General features: G+C 37.4%; 1 protein-coding gene across 2 annotated transcripts in view; it reads right to left on the bottom strand.

Annotated features, from left to right (window-relative positions):
- Positions 1–10,245: 10,245 nt before the first annotated feature.
- The window catches only part of hapln1b (hyaluronan and proteoglycan link protein 1b), a 42,541-nt gene continuing 30,462 nt past the window's right edge, over positions 10,246–22,324 (bottom strand). For both annotated transcript variants that reach the window (XM_046860388.1, XM_046860387.1), the window contains exons 3-5: positions 16,990–17,352; positions 15,603–15,905; positions 10,246–11,321 (exon numbers count right to left, since the gene is read on the bottom strand). In XM_046860388.1, coding sequence (XP_046716344.1) covers positions 11,032–11,321; positions 15,603–15,905; positions 16,990–17,352 — 956 coding nt within the window. In that variant the 3' untranslated portion in view covers positions 10,246–11,031. The remainder of the gene's footprint in view (positions 11,322–15,602; positions 15,906–16,989; positions 17,353–22,324) is intronic.

Below are 22,324 nucleotides of genomic sequence, written 5' to 3'. Positions count from 1 at the left end.
TCCACGTCTCTTGCCTCTGTTTATTGAAACCACGTACCTGTGTGTCTTTTGTAGATGATTAATCTATAATAGTGTTCCCTGTTAACAGGGTGGCGTAGTCAGCTGAGTTATAGTTTCTGTCTAATTAACGTCCCGCCACACAAACTTAAAAGGTTCGCTCTATGTTTTGTACATTTAATGAAAGTCAACCATAACATGCAGCCATAAATTCTATTTTGGGATGAACTCGTCCTTTCATATGATTCAATTAAAGATGTCAAAAAAGACAAAACATTGCAAAGGATGTCTAATCCAAGTTCTGCTTGTGCACCACCAAGTGGATTAAATTGTGCAACAAGTTGCTCCAAATTTGCATTGTCCAAAGTGTAGTGATTCTGTGGTACTGGTACTCTGTCTGGCCAGTCAACCTTTGCTGCCCCCTGCATTCTTGGTGTTGTTTCTCCTTGTTAAGATGGTCCTTGAACAACAGTTTCAGCTGCTGACCCAGCTCCTCTGCCAAAGATTTCTTGCATTGCTGTGGTTCTTTGTCCTTGCTGTTCCAGGCAGCCTCGGACAAAAATCTGCATCGGGGTCTGATGTCTTTCAGTTCTCAGCCCATGGATGTTCCATTGTCGGATGAAGGCAGTCAAGTCCCTGTTGATCTTCGGCAAGTAGACATAATGAAGAGCCCAGAGATGCATTTCATTGTCTATGTCCACTATACCTTTACTCTCCAGGAATTGGAAGAGAATATAATAAACATTAGTTAATCCCTGCCACATGTCACCCCAGAGCCTCTCAATAAGCTGGTTATGAGGGCTCCTGCCTCTGATAGCACTGCCTCTCTCTGAGCCCCTGAAAATGTTCATCATCACATAGACATCATTGTTTTCTCCTCCATGAGCTGTTCTGACCCTAGAAGGCACTCCGTACCTGGCCACAGCATTCAAAAAGCAATTCATTACAGTGGTGCTGCGGTTGTTGTTTAAAGCATGGAGAAAGACTATGAGCCGACTGTAGCCATCTATACCACCATGAATGACAATTCTCCACCTAAAACACAACAGAGAAACGCTGTCATAATATAAGGAATTAAGAGCAAAAAGAAAATACATTACAGTACAGTGGAACCTCTGGTTACGAACGCCCCGGCATATGTATAATTCAGGTTACGAATCGCAGTTCATAAAAAATGTTGCCTCTAGTTACGAGAAATTTTTTAGGATACGAGCGTTGCGCACGGAAAAATCGCAGGCAGGTTAGTTTTTTTACGTATCGCCACGTGCTCTCGCTGCGCTCTCGTGCAGCACATACACATCCGCTCGTCGCTCTAACAGTGTGGAATTACTGAACTTTAAATATTGTACGTATTCCTATCACCATGCCGCCAACAAAGTAGCCTGATGGAAATTCTTCTTCCAAACAATAACTCTCCCTCCTCCCGCTTCTACGGACGTCGTCTCCATCATGCACGCAGCGAGACTTCTTAAAGGTAAGGTACCATTTAAAGATTTATTTTTTATATGTTTATATGTTTTTATATGATGCGATTTCAATATAACATGTTAAAAGTAAATAATATTAGTGAATATTGGCGTTGTTTTTTTTTTTTTAAGAAACACTTTTTGGATGTCCAGAACGAATTACCGAAGTTTCTATTCATTCTTATGGGAAAATTTGTATCGGGATACGAGCTTTTCAGGTTAAGAGTAAAGTGATGGAACCAATTAAACTCGTAACCCGAGGTTCCACTGTACATCTTCCTATAACGAATATTTTAATAATAGGAAGTTCATGAAATTTTTTTGATTTAATATATACTTTATTAAATGTTACTTGTAAAAAAACAAAACGCATACTCACATAATGTGTACAGGTGCATCTCAATCAATTAGAATGTCATGGGAAAGTTAATTTATTTCAGTAATTAAATTTAAATTGTGAAACAGGTGTATTAAATAAATTCAATGCACTCAATTGGTTCTTTTAATTGTGATGATTTGGGCTCACATTTAACAAAAACCCACCAATCTCATTAAATTATAATACTTCTACTAATACTATTTTTAGTGAATTGTTGACCTTCTGTAAAAGATGTTCATGTACTGTATATGCACTCAATAATTGGTAGGGGCTCCTTTTGCTTTAATTACTGCCTTTATTTAGCGTGAAATTGATGTAAACAGTTTGTGGCACTGCTGAGGTGGTATGGAAGCCCAGGTTGCTTTGATAGTTTGTGTCTGGATTGTTGGGTCTGGTGTCTCTCATCTTCCTCTTGACAATGCCTCATAGATTCTCTATGGGGTTAATGTCAGGCAAGTTTGCTGGCAAATCAATCACAGCAACACCGTTTTCACTGAACAAGCTTTTGGTACCTTTGGCACTGTGGGCAGGTGACAAGTCCTGCTGGAAAATGAAATCCGTATCTCCATAAAGTTGGTCAGCAGGAGGAAGCATGAAGTGCTCTAAAATTTCCTGGTAAATGGCTGCGTTGACTGTGGACTTCAGAAAACACATTGGACTAACACCAGCAGATGACAGGGCACCCCAAACTATCACCTACTGTGGAAACTTCACACTTGACTTCAAGCAACACGGATTGTGTGCCTCTCCTCACTTCTTCTAGACTCTGGAACCTTGATTTCCAAATGAAATGCAAAATTTACTTTCATCTGAAAAGAAGACATTGGGCCACTGAGCAACAGAACAGTTCTTTTTCTCTACAGCTCAGGTAAGATGATCTAACATTATCTCTGGTTCAGAAGCAGAGGTGGGAAGTAACGGAGTACAAATACTTCGTTACTGTACTTAAGTAGATTTTTCTGGTATCAGTACTTTACTCCACTATTTATTTTTCAGACTTTTTACTTTTACTCATTACATTTTTACACAAATATCTGTACTTTTTACTTCTTACATTTTCGAAACCGGCTCGTTACTTTAGTTTTAATCCACTGACTTGGTGAAATATATATATTTTTTTTTTCACTGCGCCGATTTCAGCCAAACAACCGATTTCCTGTTACTGCACGTCTTTTTCAATCCGCTGGTGTATAAAGTCCTGACTCTTACTCTTTACGAAGATAAGAATGAGCAGGCAGAAGGCAGTAAGAAGTTTGGGGTTAACGTGGATGAGACAGAGGGAGTCAGTGATGAGAACATGACTGAGAACAGACACATTCATGATCATCATCATCTTTTCTCTGCTTGTGTTCTATATGTGGATCTTCAGTCTGGACACATTCATTAGGTAACAACATTTTTAATTAGTTTTGTATTAATATATATATTATTTGGCTGTCAAAATTCAAATTATTGTAAACGGCACTAAATGTTATTAACGCGCCATCAATTCAGCACGCATTTCTGTTTTTACCATTTTTATGTTAAAAAAAAAATTTAAATACATAAATAAATAACTAAATATAAAAGAGGCGAAATTAAAACCTTCAGCAAAACATACACTTATTCACGACGTCCCTTCTTTACTTAGATATAAAATAAATAAATAAACTCCACCAAAAAAATATTTTTAATCAGTAAACTTTTGTTTTATTTCTGCGCCAAGTCTCAAATCAAACACCAAATCCGCCATGTTTTACACAATTTACCCTCTGGGTGGCGTTTTGTGGGCTTTTCCCTCATAATGGCGAAACGAACTTAAATTCTTTATTGATCGTAGAGATAAAAATAATACATCATTCAAATCTGTAAAATGTCTATGATTTATTTATTTATATATATATATATATATATATATATATATATATATATATATATATATATATATATATATATATATATATTATATTATATATAAAAGCTTCTTGACTTGACGAGGTGCAATTTTTCCGGTATCACCTCTTTAATTGTCCGTGTGGCAACATAGCAAAGGCTCTTAATGATACCCACACGTCTCTGCACTGTTATAGACTTTATATTCAATCACTGTACATATGCATAGATAGATAGATAGATATCTATCTATCTATCTATCTATCTATCTATCTATCTATCTATCTATCTATCTATCTATCTATCTATCAAATATTAATATGATGTGAGGTCCAGGTAACAGCTAAAACAGGTAGAAGTAATAACTACTTTTTACTTAATACATGTCAGAGCCAAGACTTCTTTACTTTCACTTAAGTAAATAGGTATAATCAGTACTTCAACTTTTACCTCTGTTCAGAAGTCACTTGGTAGCCCTTTTCATGACAACGTCTGAGAATGGTGACTCTTGATGCGCTGACACTGGCTTCATTCTACTCCTTGTGAAGATCTCCCAAGTGTTTAAATTGGCTTTGCTTAGCAGTGTTCTTAAGCTTGTGGTCATCCATGTTGCATGTGCACCTTTTCCTACTAATTTTCTTCCTTCCAGTCAACTTTACATTTAATATGCTTTGATAAAGCACTCTGAACAGCCACAACATTCAATAATGACCTTCACTGACTTTCACTCTTTGTGGAGGGGGTCACTGTTCATCTTCTGGATCATTGCCATGTCAGCAGTCTTCCCCATTGGTGTGGTTTTAAAGAACAAGAGATACCCGGCATTTATACTGTAGGGATGGTCATTAATTGAAATTTGAATCTAATATTTAAAGATACTGATTCTTGAATTTCATGAGCTGTAATTTCTAATCATCAAAATTACACAAAAAACAGAAAACCTTTTTTTAAATCATTTTTCACCTTATCTACCTTATCAATTTGTGGTTGCCATCAGTGTGCCCAAGGGAGTTTGGTCCAGCAACGCTGTACTATCGCCTCTGTGGTCTTCTTTGTGGTCTTCTTTGTGCCATTTGAGCAGCTGCCCCGGGGTTGGTTCGAATTAAACTCTTTCTCACTCTGTCTCTCTGTACCTGTACTCCACCTGCCCGTAACTGTGCCCTAACAGCCTCAGATCCAAGCTGATCAATCCTAGCCACAATATCTTTGATCATGTCATCAACGGCATCATCAGTTACATCAGAATATGTCACAGAGCGATTCAAATTGAACATCCTGAAACAAATAAAAATACAAACATAACTATTGTTTATCATCAGGATGATGCTGATCATTGCTCTTGTAGCTCAAATACTAGGGCATGGCACTATAGCAATGTAAAGGTCATGGGTTTGTTAACCAGGGACTGCATTAATTAAAAAAAAAACAACTGGAACTGGCTGCAACAATAATAACAATGATAATAATAACAACTGTAACCCTGTCAAGTTTTATAAGTCACAAAGAGTGGGTTATGTAGAAACAATATTGAGGGAATAAAATGTTTAATGCTCTTATCAGAATAGCTAATGTAATAAGCATGCATGTCCACTATGTGGATCAGTGATCTTTTACTGCAAAGTTTTACTAAAAAAACTAACCAAGTCTATTGATTATCCATGACTACTTACACAAAACAATATATAACTACAGTCCCTGACAAAAGTCTTGTCGCTTGTGTACAAATTGACCTAAAGTGCCGCTGAAATATATTTCTAATCAAGATTTATTTTACAAGAAATGGCTCATTTTAATCCCAACAGCTTCTGTAATAATGTTTCAGTGCAAAACGAAACTGTCAAAAAGTATTCTAATATTCACAGCTTGGTAAAGCCCATTGAGTAAATTTTTGCAAAGACATAAGTGTTGTTGCCTTGTCATATGAGCTTCACTTGTGACTAATAATGGATCAATTAGGTCTCAGCTGGTATAAAAAGAACCCCTGTACACTAGACCTTCCCATCAACTGCAACTAGACCTCTGCAAACATGCCTAAGATTAAATGCCTGAGACTAAAGTTTTGATTATCAAGAGTCTGAGGACCAGATCCACTGCTGATGTGGCAGACACCTTTAATGTGTTTCAGCGTCAAGTACAGAGGATAAAAAAAAGATTTGAAGAGACTGGAGATGTTTTGGACAAGCCCAGGTCAGGCAGACCCCGCAAGACAACTGCTCGACAGGACCATTTTCCACTGCAGGAGAGCTCCACGAGACCTGGTCACCTGAAGTCCCTGTGTCAACCAGAACAGTTTGTCGGATTCTGTTTTGAAATGGCCTCCATGGTCAAATCAGTGCCCAGAAGCCAGCACTAAACAAAAGACAATTGAAAAACCGTATGGCATTTGCCAAGGCCCACAGCCTGCTAAAAGGATGGACGCTGGAAAAGTGGCAGAAGGTGGATTTTTTTTAGATGAATCGTCTGTTGAATTACACCACAGTCGCCGCAAATATTGCAGGAGACCTACTGGAGCCCGCATGGATCTGGGATTCACCCAGAAAACAGTGACGTTTGGTGGAGGAAAAATCATGGTCTGGGGTTACACCAAGTATGGGGGTGTGTGAGAGATCTGCAGGGTGGAAGGCTACATCAATAGTCTAAAATACCAAGAAATCTTAGCTACCTCTTATATTCCCAACCATAAAAGATGCCAAATTCTGCAGCAGGATGGTACGTCATCGCATACTTCCATCTCCACATCAAAGTTCCTCAAGGCGAAGAAGATCAAGATGCTCCAGGATTGGCCAGCCCAGTCACCAGACATGAACCTCATTGAGCATATGTGGGGTAGGATGAAAGAGGAAGCATGGAAGATGAAACCAAGAATATTGATGAACTCTGGGAGGCATGCAAGACTGCTTTCTTTGCTATTCCTGATGACTTCTTCAATAAATTGTATGAATCTTTGCCAGACTGCATGGATGCAGTCCTTCAAGCTCATGAAAGTCATACAAGATATTAAATTTGCATCTCACAGCACCACTATCTAATTTGCTGACATTTTTGTATTTACAGTAAATTTATTTAATTTCTGTATAGGCGACAAAACTTTTGTCTTGCCAAAATTTGACCTTACTGTCTTGATTAAACAATAAATCTTTTTTCAGTGAAACTAATTTATTTTAGTGCATTAAACATCATTTGGGAGGGTTTTAGCTTTTCATATGAGCTATTTCTAACACCAATTGATTCATTAAAAGTCAGGGACTGTACAGATACCAGTAGATAGATTTTTAATAATTTAACGTATATTTAAAGGCATTCTGTTAACGTCTAAACACTTTCATATTACATGATGCAAAGCATTTAAAAGTTTTACTTACCTTGTTGTTGATGCTGTCTACTTGTCTTAACTTCTGCGATATATATCATGGAGTAATTCATCCGCTGCTGGCACACTGATCAGCCTCCCTCTTACCCATTTAAGGCTTCTCTGGATTGTTTCCAGTCTGAAACATAATAACGTGAAATGGTAGGTAATAAGCTAAAGCACTTTATTTTTTTCAGATGCAGAGAAAAATCGCACTGCCAACAGACTCATTCAACTGATATGAAAAAAATACTTTAGTAATTCATAGTGTTTTTGAACCATACTATAGTAAAGTACTTCAATTAATTTGTTGTAGTAATTCTATAGTTGTTGTGGTAATATAGCAACTATACTAATATCAATTTTAAAGAAACTGTGCTAAGTTTTCCACACCTATCGGACATATTATACTACAATACAGTTTACTGTAGTAACAACTAAATGCTAAAGTTTTACAGTTCACAGTTTAGTTCACTATAATACTACAGTATGCATTCATTAACAAAGTGTTGTAAATACTATATATAGTACACTACAATTTACTATAGTTTACTAGTTTACTATAAATACTGTAGTATTTTCATAATGCCAAAATAAGCATCGATTTGAAAGTGAGACACTGAGAAAGAATGAAAACAATCCTTACCTCACTAAAGTTGACTGAAGCACATTGGGTCCAGTATCCTCTGTTAGCTGGCGAGTGCAATCATTTAATGTTCGCTTACAGCGTAAAATTAAGTTTCTTCTGTTCATTTTCAAGTGAACTAGATTTTTCTGCTTATTTAATGGAAAAGAACTGCTACGAATTGAATTATCACAAATGATCTGTGCTGAATTGGTCCGGTCTGGTTCTGTTCATCATTGATTGGATGAGAACAGTTCAATATTACAGGCTGTGGAAATCAATGGGTGGTAACTTATTATACTATAAGACAAACGCCATAAAAGACGCACACTCTGTGCAACCAAATCAGCGTTTTTTATGCCGTCACATGACAATATGAACGGCGTAAAAAGCGGCACTTTTCTTGTACACTAAACGGCGTCAAATACGGCGTCATTTACATATTTTTCACGCGCTTTTTACGGCGTTTGTGATCACAACGGCGTATTTTACGGCGCCAATACTGTTTAAAACACCGTATTTAATGCCGTTTTGAATGTTAACTCGTTTAATCGAAGGCGTAATTCTGACCCTTTTGGCTTGCCATAGTAATGCGAATCATTCGTCACGCTGAAAACAACCGGGCATGAAAAAAAATGCACTTTACCTGTGTTCTGAGCTGCACGGCATCGGGAGAAAAGCTTCCACCAATGGTGATATTTAAACACACAACGATGCCAAAAGAAAAACTCCTGAGAGAAATTGTTGTGAAAGGAAGGAGGAAGACAGTGAACAATGACTTTCTTGGTAGACTACTGTTTATATACAAGCCGTGTAACAGGCACTGTCTTTCGGTAAAGCCTGTGTAAAGTTTAAAATGTAGGCATATTGACAGGTGCGGCGTATTTATGTTCAAGATAAAAATCTTTGTAAAATTCAGTGGGTGCGGCTTATATTTGGGTGCGCTTAATTGTGTGTGTGTGTGTGTGTGTGTGTGTGTGTGTGTGTGTGTGTGTATATATATATATATATATATATATATATATATATATATATATATTTATTTATTTATTTATTTATTTATTTATTATAATATTTTTATTATTAGTGAAACCATACTCAACATTGACCATCAAGACAAAATATTCTTGTAAAGGATATTTAAAAAATAATTAAAAAAATAATAAAAAATAATTATGGTGTTTTAAATGACATAAATCATCAGGACACCAAACGGAATTTTGCTGTTTCCATAATCATCGTTGCAGATTTTGATGCTTGATTTAAAACTTGCTGCATCAGTAAAACAAATATATAGTGATACAAATGTATTTATATTTATATATATATATATATATATATATATATATATATATATATATATATATATTTGTGTGTGTGCATGCGTGCATGTATTTTATATATAAGTAAAGAAAAGTAACTACAGTAAAGGCATTGTGAATAAATGTGTTGCATTGAAGGTTTTTGCCTCATATTTATATATATTTTATATAAAAATGAAAGAAATGCACGTTACATTAATCAAGCATTAATAAAATCGATGTTGTTAAAATGATTTTGCATTAGCACCTTATTAAGTGTTTGAAAAACATAATTCCATGGTTTATTGTTTTATGTTTTCCTTTTGTTTCTGGGTCAAATCTTATTTCATACAGCAGAAAGTCTATGCAATATTTTATGTCTCATAAATGCAGGTCAAAATTGTATTTATTTATTTCTATTTATTATATGTTATGTAATGCAAATAAGTCCTGTAGGACCCAAGGTGCCTGAGAACTAAAACTTAAGAAACTTCAGTCAAGACATTTTATTTATTTCAATTTTGTTTTTATATTCTCAAGAGCACATTTTATTTAACATTGAAACTACTTTTGGTAGCTAAAAAATCATAAACCTTCTTCGTAAAGCAACGATCATTTTTACATGGTTTAACTTGCCACAGTGTTTCACTTTCTGAATTTTTAGTCAATATTATTTTCTACAATTTAAATATTTAACAGCATACTCAAAGAAAAGGTTTTTATTAGCATGCTGACCATGTCCTTCGTTGTGTTATTCTTTTACGTTACATGTAACAATTTGTGTGCTCTTTTCTTCCATTATAAAATCAACAGTGATGTCCTCTTGTTTGCATCCAAATGCATCCAATTGTGCAACTCAAGGAATGTGTTCTTTTACACACACAAATTTGTTTTTGCTAAATTTTACTTTGATCACAGAAGTAAGGCAAGTTTGCTGTTTTATCATTTGTCTTTAAACACTACAAATACAAACTGTTCTAAACATGAAGCTAGTTAGATTAGCCTAAAGCTCTAAAACATGCTACAAAAAATAAGATCCATAGCATAGGCTGTTTAAAATCTGTTTAAAAAAGGGAAAATTATGCCCCCTCCTTGGCACATACAATAAATAATGTTAAGATCAGTGTTGTTTTTATTGTTTGTTTTTTGTTTGGTTCAGGGTTTTTTGTATTCAAATTGTCTTTGAAATTCTGGATATCAGTAGTCTGTGTCAATTGTATAAATTTGACATTTCAAAAAGATACACAACAAAGATACCATTTTAGATTATTATAATATTTCTGTAAAACCAATTATAGAACACTGTGAGTGTTTTGATTTTCACTCTGACAGTATGACAAAATAAAGTTTGGTCCACACGTTAAATGTCTTTTTTTAAACAAAATACAATAAAAAACAAAAAAAGCATATACCCCAAGAGCATAATACATTTTAGCACCCTAGGATGATGACTGTATGAGAGATAGAGAAAGTAAAGAGAGAGATCTGTTTAAATAATGGCTAAATACTAGACTGATTGCTTGTTTTAGATTTCTCTTTATAGAAGAAAGTTTATTTTATCCACCATTTCAGTTTTCCATGAGTACAATACTACTGAATATCAATGTGCTCATAAATATCACTCTAATTCTTGAAGGTTTACTGCCATATTACTAATGACATGCTATATAGATGCTTAGTAAATTTTGTGTATATATAATTAGTTATTCACCCTTGCTTCATCAGATTATTCTGCAGAAATCTTGTCTTACCTAAAATGTAAGTAGCTTTATAATCTATAAGTAATTAACCATTTAAGCTTTCCGCAACATTTTTAGAAACATTTTATGGTATTGGTGTTTTTATGTCACAAACATGCTTCTTCTTTATCTTTTCTTTTTTTTTTGCTATTGTTTACACAAAACCTTTAAAAACACCTAATACACAGTTTGTTCTTAATTATTTTCTTATTTCTAATACAGTATTTGAAAAGGTTTCACAGGTTTGTTCTCATGCTGACTCCTTCTCTTCACTTCCCTTTTGTACTTCAATATTTTATCATCTCAGTTGTACCCTTTGAAACAATAGACCCCGTAGAGTTTGTGCTTCTTGTCTGGAAAACCGGAAAAGCGCACAGCAGCCTCTGTGGGGCTACAGCGACGACGTGGACGGGAGATGGGGTAGCGCACACTTCCGTCGGCCAGCCAACCACCATCACAGCGATCATAGCCTAGCAGCTTCCATGCTGCATACATTTGGCCCACCTTAGCAATCTGAGCACCATCCTTTTGACAGGCCAGCACTGCTTCATCATATGTCATCTTGGAAGACGGGGTAAGGTAGTAGAAACGCCCTACAAAGTCCAAAAAAATTTAAACAAGTGCAACATTAAGGTTCTAAGATTCTCTCCATTCTATTTGACGTTATAGTTTTTTTTATTAAGTTTTCTATTAGAAGTGTAGAGTTTAGCATCTGCTTTAATACTGGACTTTTGGAAGTTTGGTTTTGAATTACAGTGATGTTGCCTACTCCAGTTGTAAAGACTGACAACATAAAATGTCAGTACAAATATGGTATAGGTAAGTATAAAATATAAATATATAAAAATGTGTATGTGTATATATACATATAGGTGTAAATACATATATATATATATATATATATATATATATATATATATATATATATATATATATATATATATATATATATATATATATATATATATATATATATATATATATATATATATATATATATATATATATATATATATATATATAGTGAGGAAAATAAGTATTTGAACACCCTGCTATTTTGCACGTTCTTCCACTTAGAAATAATGAAGGGGTCTGAAATTGTCATCGTAGGTGCATGTCCACTGTGAGAGACATAATCTATAAAAAAAATCCAGAAATCACAATGTATGATTTTTTAACTATTTATTTGTATGATACATCTGCAAATAAGTATTTGAACACCTGTCTATCAGCTAGAATTCTGACCCTCAAAGACCCGTTAGTCTGCCTTTAAAATGTCCACCTCCACTACATTTATTATCCTAAATTAGATGCACCTGTTTGAGGTCGTTAGCTGCATAAAGACACCTGTCCACCCCATACAATCAGTAAGAATCCAACTACTAAAATGGGCAAGACAAAAGAGCTGTCCAAAGACACTAGAGACAAAATTGTACACCTCCACAAGGCTGGAAAAGGCTACGGGGAAATTGCCAAGCAGCTTGGTGAAAAAAGGTCCACTGTTGGAGAATTCATTAGAAAATGGAAGAAGCTAAACATGACTGTCAATCTCCCTCGGACTGGGGCTCCATGCAAGATCTCACCTCGTGGGGTCTCAATGATCCTAAGGAAGGTGAGAAATCAGCCCAGAACTACACAGGAGGAGCTGGTCAATGACCTGAAAAGAGCTGGGACCACCGTTTCCAAGGTTATTGTTGGTAATACGCTAAGACGTCATGGTTTGAAATCATGCATGGCATGAAAGGTTCCCCTGCTTAAACCAGCACATGTCCAGGCATGTGGTCAGATGAGACCAAAATGGGGCCATGTATTGCGAGCACATGTTCAGGCATGGGGTCAGATGAGACCAAAATGGGGCCATGTATTGCGAGATTTTGAGGAACAACCTCCTTCCCTCAATTAGAGCATTGAAGATGGGTCGAGGCTGGGTCTTCCAACATGACAATGACCCGAAGCACACAGCCAGGATAACCAAGGAGTGGCTCTGTAAAAAGAATATCAAGGTTCTGGTGTGGCCTAGCCAGTCTCCAGACCTAAACCCAATAGAGAATCTTAGGAGGGAGCTCAAACTCCGTGTTTCTCAGTGACAGGCCAGAAACCTGACTGATCTAGAGAAGATCTGTGTGGAGGAGTGGGCCAAAATCCCTCCTGCAGTGTGTGCAAACCTGGTGAAAAACTACAGGAAACGTTTGACCTCTGTAATTGCAAACAAAGGTTACTGTACCAAATTTTAAACATTGACTTTCTCAGGTGTTCAAATACTTATTTGCAGCTGTATCATACAAATAAATAGTTAAAAAATCATACATTGCGATTTCTGGATTTTTTTTTTAAGATTGTCTCTCACAGTGGACATGCACCTACGATGACCATTTCAGACCATTTCTAAGTGGGAGAACTTGCAAAATAGCAGGGTGTTCAAATACTTATTTTCCTCACTGTATATATATATAATTATACTGTATTTTCCGGACTATAAGCCGCTACTTTTTTCCCACGTGGCTTAAACAACGAAGCGGCTAATATATGGATTTTTGCTGGGTTTTTCCCAGTTTCACAAACTTCGAGCCAAAAAACTGACCCCCCCTAACATTAGACCAATGATTGGCGAACGGGTTCAGGTGAACCAATGAAACTCTTTATATTAAATTGGGTGCACTCCCACTGAATCGACCCGCACCACATCATAAATATGGATGAGGTTCCTCTGACGTTTGACCTGCTTGGACTGTCAACGGAAAACGCGAATCATTCGTAACTCTGAAAACAACCGGGCATAAAAAAATGCACTTCACCTGTGTTCTGAGCTGCATGACATTGGGAGAAAAGATTCACTGATGGTGATTTTTAAACGCACGATGATGCCAAAAGATAAACAGGGAAATTGTTGTAAAAGGAAGGAGGAAGACAGTGAACAATGACTTTCTTGGTAGGCTACTGTTTAGATACAAGCCGTTGTAACGCATTGACTCTGGGTCATGGGATAGCTCGCTAACTCCAGTTGCAACAGAAATTATATAAGCACAAACAGATTTCCAAAACTCGTGCTTTTTTATTTTTCTTGGCAACAGCGTTACGGGTTAGTCAAAGAAACTTAGAAATGAGCATCAGAAAATAATAAGCACATATTCCTCGGTCTTGCACACATGCAGTAATACCGGAAAAATGCCGCTCTGCTCTCAAAGGAGCCACAACATATTTCACCCGTTACACCGTGTAACAGACACTGTCTTTTGTTAAAGCCTGTGTAAAGTTCATTAGTTTTAGTGTAGACACCTGCTGCTTATAGACAGGTGCGGCTTATTCATGTTCAAAATAAAAATATATGTAAAATTCAGTGGGTGCGGCTTATATTTGGGTGCTCTTAATAGTCCGGAAATTACGGTGTATATATATATATATATATATATATATATATATATATATAGATATAGATATAGATATAGATATACAATGGAACCCGGTTATCTCGCCCTCGGTTATCTCGACAACCCTATTAAGTCGACGTTTTTGAAGTGGAACCGCCAAATTCTCGCTTTTTCTAAGCATTTTTTATCGGTTATGTCGACTTTTTTTATGTCGCCGAACCCTAATATCTCGAGCACAAGGGGGGAAAAATTTGCCATTTAACATCGGTTATCTCGGTGCAGAAGAACTCGCGGAAGTGGCAGAAAAATCAAGGCTTACACCTGCTACAGGTGTTGTATTGTATACTGGTGAATCTCTGCTGTTAGTTAGTGCACATATGCCTTTTTTTGTTAAATGTTATGCGATGAACGGGAGGCGAAAGTAGAAGCGCGGCGCTGAACAGCACACGGGAGAACGTGTGATGACCAGCAAAATCATAGAATGAACACCGGCAGGATCGGGGGAATCCGCGATGCGCTTTGGGAAGAAAAGAGCAGCCGTTGAGAGAGTGCCGGTGGGAAGGCACGTACCGGGATACGCATGCGCGATAACAACGACCACCGTGGACCAACATATACCAACAATAACGGACAGTGAGAGTGTGGAAGTTTAAATAGGAGCTGGTGATGATGATAAACGAGCACCATATGCGCTATTGAGCGGAGCTTCAAAGCGGCGAGAAAGCACCTGACACGCTGAAGGGGCGAAGGGGCGTGGCAGGTGGATTCTGACAGATAAACATGTACTGTATGTATTTTTATAGCATGCCTTCATCAAACAAATCGCGGCAATGCTGTTGTGTAAAAAAACCCTTAAAAAACACATGCATGCACATTCTCATTTATTAATGCGCATCATGTACATAAAGAAATTTCAAGCACGTTAATATATTGCCGCCATTTTGATTTTCGTTTATCTCGATCATCGGTTACCTCGATGCTTTTGGCGACCCCTAGGACATCGACATAACGGGTTCCACTGTAATATATATATATATATATATATATATATATATATATATATATATATATATATATATATATATACAGTACAGACCAAAAGTTTGGACACACCTGCTCATTCAAAGAGTTTTCTTTATTTTCATGACTATGAAAATTGTAGAGTCACACTGAAGGCATCAAAACTATAAATTAACACATGTGGAATTATATACATAACAAAAAAGTGTGAAACAACTGAAAATATGTCATATTGTAGGTTCTTCAAAGTAGCCACCTTTTGCTTAGATTACTGCTTTGCACACTCTTGGCATTCTCTTGATGCCTACTTTGAAGAACCTACATCTGACATATTTTCAGTTCCCTTTATATATATATATATATATATATATATATATATATATATATATATAATCATTAAATTATGCAATGTGTGTTTTAATAAAAATAGCTCCCTTTTTTACCTTTTTTATGATGTTTCACAAACACACCAACATTTATACAAACCTTTGTACTTTGATGTGAAACAGAACACATCATATCTGTTCTTTTGCTTGTCTTGCATTCCATAATTCCTTATGCCAGGGACCGTGTTCTTCCCTCCACATGGTTCTCGAGGTTTGGTGATAGGATACTGCACTGACCCGTCACTCAGCCAACCAGCATTGCACCAGTCTAGGCCTTCTGTCCAAGCTTGATACAACTGATCAAAAGAGGCCACAATAGCATCCTGGTTTTGACAGGCTTTCTCAGCTTCTTGAAAGTTGAGGTTATAGCGACCAAAAGGTGGAAAATACGGGAAAACTACACCTGTGGAAATATTATCTCAGTCATTTATTTTGCCAGGTGGCTTGGTGTCTTTCATCAAAGCATTTCATCTGATTATTATATATAAGTTATTACTATCACCTTAATATTCAGTGCTCTCCCCTAATGGCAACCTAGGCAAATATGAACAAAAATTTGTCTTTAACTTAACATTTATTAGTTAAAAAAAAATCACAAAATTACTCTGCTCTCATGTATATAAAAAAATTTCAAGCACAACATGGCTGTATTGAAAATAAAATTCAGTTTATGCCTGGCACAATTATTGACACCTTTTTTGTCATAATGTTGTGCTACCTCCCTTTGCCATGTCTTCTAAAACTTAGCTTATTATTTCCTTAAAATGCTCTATCTGCAAATTATTGTATTCTGTTTTTATTTACATTTTCTACAGCATTACAACATTTTTGGAATTAGGGTAGTAATTCCTCATCCATTGTAATAAAAGTCTAATGGAATTTGACATGTGTGAGTCACGGTTGAACATTTTGTTCAAATGTGTGATGACAAATGTAAAATAAATGGAAGTATTCTTTAAATATATTTTACTATGGAGGTGCCAATAATTATGAAACATAATTAGCAAATTTATTTTCAATTGTTGCTTTAAACAGTGTTGTGTTTGCAATTGTTTGAATACCATGAGAACACTGTATTTTTGTGAATTTGAACAAAAAATCTAATCATTAAATAATGACAGTTTTTTGCTAATATTTCAGGAGGGTGCCAGTATAAGTGGAGGGTACTGTAAATTTGAATTAAAGGAACAAACATTATCCTCTGATTTATAATTTTTTTTATTGTCCTTTAAATGTGTAGTCTTGTCTATTTTACAACTCATTAATTCAAGAATGTTGTAATTTTGCCATTATATAATAGCAGTAAAACAGTACATGCCATAAAATGTAAGCCTGACTTAAAATAATAGTGTATTTTGTGTTTAATAAGAAAATAGTTTTCACCATCAAATTGTTTACACTTAATTTTTAGCCTGTTAGTTGATTGTGAAATGTGAAGTTCAAAATTATGCTGTAACACACTGAATAAATGTTTGTGATACTATTACCTTGTAAATTGAGGGACACCACTCCTGTGGCATCCTCCAGACCGTCAATTACCTCACATTTGTATCTTCCATAGTCCTCCAGTGTTATTTCACTAATCACCAGTGACGCATCATTCTCACTGGCACCTTGTAGATGCACACGGCCATGGAAGCTACCATAGCTCTTCTTATTGAAACCAATAGCTACAAAAACATCAATTTCCTTCAAATAATCTAATGTTAATTTAGTCCATTTTATCCTCATTTTGGGATTGGGGACAAATGCAGGGTTCCTTTGAAACGTGCATGGCAGTGTAGCATTGCCCCCCCGGTGGGACACCACTTTGGCTCGTTCTTTCATAACAAACAGTCCAGGTCCATTTTCTGAAAAACAATTGGAAGTACAAAAAATCATGTTCATGTCCTTAAATTATTATAATTTTTTTTAATTAAACAAGTTCTTTGCAAGAATGTACTGAATTTTAATAAGTAATTAAATTTAACTTTTTAATATACAATGTTAAAAATAATAAAAATAAAGAAAAAACATTGAATAAAGCCCTTTTCGGACAGGACTAGTTTTCCAAACGATGTTTGAGTTTAAAAAAATTTCAGCCGACGTCTGTCATTTCATGTATGGATTCGGACGGGACTAACATCTCTGTGTTTATTACGGAGGTAGGAATCTCTGTGTTTTACATGTGGGCGTTGCACAGGACCACATGTTCATGATGTGTGGATTGCGTATGGTCATATGACCGAGCAGAAAATTGAATACCGGCAGGCTAGGGTTAGTACAGTAGTTCACGTTGACCAAAACACAAAAGAAAACGCGTTTTTGAAAAAACATTTTCGGCAATCACAGACATTCGCATTTGGACGGGATTAGATTTCTCAGAGGACCACAGAGTTTGCTGAAAAACAGTAGGTAATTTGCGCTGAAATTTTTACAGAGGTTGTGTGAGAAAAAGACAGACATGGCAGATTCGGACGGGATTAAAATCACAAAGTACGTCTGTGAAACAGAAATTTCTCTGACCCCCTGTAAAACAAGTCCCATCAGAATAGAGCTTAAGAAGGTCTTTTTGTCCAAACAACCCTCAACAGTGAGTTGTTATTGTTCCTACACTTCCCGAGGCTTAGCCAATGTGGGAATGCAACAAATGTGGGCTCATCTGGGATCTGTTTGGATAGGAATAGGATGGTTGGTTATTACATTTGATGGCAAGTTTTGATCTTGAGGTGATTGTTGCTTCTCTGAATCTGGATGTTTTGTTAAAAGGATGACCTGTTAGAAATAGCTGCTCACTATACTGTACCAGTTTGTAGGAGTTTGCTGAGATTAGGAGTAAGGTTCTTACTAAGTTCTGTGAGTTAGGTGTTTTAAAGCTTTTAATACTACTGTGGCTAGTGGTGGGGAAAACTCTGTTGCTGTTCAACCAGTGGTTAAAGCCAGAGCTACTCTGCCTCGCTTTGACTCTCATTCTTTGTCTGTAGGTGCCAAAGTGAGCATTGCATGTCTCTAATTGGAGACTCAAGAAAAACCAGCGGCACATAAAGCAGAGATGGAGTTTAGGATAGCTGTGAATAAGATGGAACTCAATGTAGATTGGGAAGTCCAATTAAGGCAAGTGGAGTTAGAAGTGATGATCTCCACTGTCCGCATCCCACTCGGCTAACCCGTCTTCCTCTCCTGTGCCACTGTCCTTTCTGCCTGCATCTCCTGTAAGGACTGTCCCTATGCCTCTGCCGACTCGCTCTGTCCCATCCACACCTGTGTTTGATGTTGATAAAATCATTGTGTTTGTTCCCCCTTTCCAAGAAAGTGAAGTAGACACTTATTACTGTGTTTTTTTTATTTTTATCATATAACTGTAGCCTTAAATTGGCTTAAAGATGTGTGGCCTTTATTCTCCAGTGTAAGCTCATTGAAAAAGCTCAGGAAGTGTACTCTTCATTGTCCTTGGAGAATCGCTTACAGTATGAGGTTGTTAAAGCAGCTAGAGAGAAAGAAACTTTGTTGGACAAGTGGTGTCCTTCCAGTAAAGCTAATGGGTTTGACTCCTTGAGGGAGCTTTTGTTGATAGAGAAATTTTAGAATTGTCAGCCTGATTATGTTGTAGTCTACCTAAATGAGAGGAAGGTTTCCTCTGTTTCGGAAGCTGCTGTATTTGCAGACGAGTTGGTGTTGACTCATAAGAATGTGTTTAAGCAGACCAAGGTAGAACCTTTGGTAACCACTGATCAGCGGTTAAAGACAACTCGGTCCAATCGGTCAAATTCCCTTGCTATCTCCAGTGGTTGTTTATACTGTCATAAGCCTGGCCAAATAATTGCCCTAGTAAAAAAACCTTAGTCTGACAGGATATTGGAGAATCTCTTGATTTATGTAATCAGCTATTTGTAACAGATGGCACATGTTCTTTAGTTGGGAAAGAGCAAATGCCAGTACCTGTGAAAATTCTTTGTGATGCTGGTGCCACCCAGTCATTCATATTAGCTGGCGTTTTATCTTTTTCAGACCAATCCTTATGTGGAACACATGTATTTTGTAGGGTACATTATCCTGGGAAAGTATTTTGCAACTGAGTCTAGCCATGAGGAGTTGGCAAAAAGTCAGGTAGCTTATTTTTGTAGAGAACAATATTTTAATGCGGAAATGGTCTCACACTGATTCACCATTTGACAGTGTCTTTCAGATTGGGGTACCTACCATTTATAGGCAAGGTGTACTTTAGGGAGCCTATTACCATCACTGGCCAGGACACTTATCATATTACACAAAAACATATTCTTTAAAATATGTATTCTTTAACATTTCGTTAGGTCTGTGCTCAGAAAAGATGTGCATTTTTGTCGGTCTTGTCATGTTTGTCAGTATACTGGGAAGCCAAATCAAGTTATTTCCCCCTGCTCAACTTTACCCTATACCAGTACTTGGGGTGAAACAGGTGAAAACCTGGCCAGAAGGAGCTACTTCTACTCTTTAAGACTGTTTTGAGTGCACTGACTGGGACATGTTTAGAGAGGCTGCAACCAACGGCGATTCCATCAACTTGGAGGAGTATACATCAACAGTGACCAGCTACATCAGCAAGTGCGTTGATGATGTTACAATCTCCAAGACCATCACTACATGCTCCAACCAGAAGCCGTGGATGACTGCAATGTGCATATGCTGCTAAAACAAAGAGACTCTGCCTTCAGAACAGGGGGACAAGACAGCCTTAAGAACAGCAAGGGCCAAACTGTCCCATGCCATCAGAGAGGCGAAGCGCGCACACGCAGAGAAAATCCACGACCACTTCCATTACAGCGGAGACAACCAGTGCATGTGGCAGGGCATCCAGTCGATCATGAACTACAAGACAACATCACCTGCTTGTGACCTTGACGCCTCCCTCTGCATTCAACACAATCATCCCTCAGCACCTGATTGAGAACTGGGCCTGAACACCTCCCTCTGCAACTGGATCCTGGACTTCCTGACTTGGAGACTTCAGTCAGTCAGTCGGGAACAGCATCTCCAGCACCACCACACTGAGCATTGGGGCCCATCAGGGCTGTGTGCTCAGCCCACTGCTGTTCACTCTGCTGACTTACGACTGTGTAGCAATGCACAGCTAGAACCACATCGTCAAGTTTGCCGATGACATGACCGTGGTGGGTCTAATCAGCAATACAGAGAGGAGGTGCAATGGTTAACTGCCTGGTGTGGACAAACAACCTGTCTCTGAACGTCGACAAAACCAAAGAGATGGTTATGGACTTCAGGAGAGCACAGAGCGACCAATCTCGCTCAGTGGAGATCGTCAAGAGCACCAAATTCCTTGGTGTTCATCTGGCGGACAACCTCACCTGGTCTCTCAACACCAATTCCATCACCAAGAAAGCTCAGCAGCATCTCTACTTCCTGAGCAGGCTGAGAAAAGCCCCCCATACCACCCTATCCTCTACATCTGCCTCTTTCACACCAATTACCTGCATGTCTTTCCTCACCACATCCATTCTCCTTCCTGGTGGCTCCATCCTCAGCATTTTTCTACCAATATAACTCATGTCCCTCACAAATCACTCCTGTCACTCTTCTTCACCCACTCTACCCTGCCTGCACTCTTTTCTTTACTTCCCTAACACACTCTCCATTACTTTGCACTGTAAACCCCAGGTATCTGAACTCTTCCACCTTCTCCACCTCTTTTCCCTGCAACCGCACCACTCCACTGTCTTCCCTCTCATTCAAACATATGTACTCTGTCTTACTCCTACTGACTGTAATCCCCCTCTCTCCAGCGCATACCTCCACCTCTCCAGGCTCGTATAACCTGCTCACTACTCTCACCACAAATCACAATATCCTTAACACACACTCATTACTCATCTCAATCCATTCCACCATCATTTATTTATTATTATTTATACTTGACTGTACTACACATTTTACCTGCTGTTTTTTGCACCTTTCACTGTATTACACTGTTTACATGCTGTTTTTGCACCTCTTGACTGCTGCTGTTTTTTGCACTACATTGTGTCTGTTTATATTCACTCCCAGGTATAGTTTTTACCGTTCTCCTTGCACAGTACTGTATAATCAAAGTATACAGTAGGTTTACTGGTTGGTGCTATCTTGGGTTTTGTGTCTTGTGTTGTCTGTCTGTACTGTCTGTCTGTACTGGTTTTTTTGTCTGCACTGTTTGATTGCACTAGGTTGCACTTGATGCACTTTATGTAGCTTGTGTTGTGTTGTAACTCTATGTTGTATTTTAGTGTAGCACCAGGGTTCCAGAGGAACATTGTCTCGTTTTTACTGTGTACTGTGTACCACTGTGTATAGTAGAAATGACAATAAAAGCCTCTTGACCTCACTTGGGGAGCAATTTGAACATGTTCTTGTTGATTGTGTTGGTTCTCTGCCTAGAATGTCTGGTAATCAGTATTTACTGACATTAATGTGTGCTGCTACTCTGTTTAAAAAAGCAATTTCCTTTGCGTAGAATTACTACTCCAGTTGTGGTTAAAATTTTCACCACTTTTGGGTCCAGATAGATCAAGGGACTAACTACATGCTTATCCAAGCTATTTATACGGGTTATGAAAATGCTAAACATAACTCAAGTGTTATCACTCTGTATCTCAGGGTGCATTATAGATTTCACCAATCCTTACAGTCTATACTGAGAAAGACTGGGATGAAGGAGTGCTTCTCGTGCTGTGCCTCTTGTGCTGTTTGCAGTAAGAGAAGCTGTTAAAGAATCTTTTGGGATTAGTCCTGCAGACCTTGTTTTTTGTCATTCAGTTAAAGGTCCTCTAAAAGCTTTTAAGGTAAAGTCCCCAGCAGATAGTGCTTTAGCTC

This window comes from Silurus meridionalis, chromosome 11 (genome assembly GCF_014805685.1).
Source record: "Silurus meridionalis isolate SWU-2019-XX chromosome 11, ASM1480568v1, whole genome shotgun sequence".
In the NCBI taxonomy this organism is placed as follows: domain Eukaryota; kingdom Metazoa; phylum Chordata; class Actinopteri; order Siluriformes; family Siluridae; genus Silurus; species Silurus meridionalis.
This window is presented reverse-complemented; position numbering and strand designations above follow the sequence as displayed.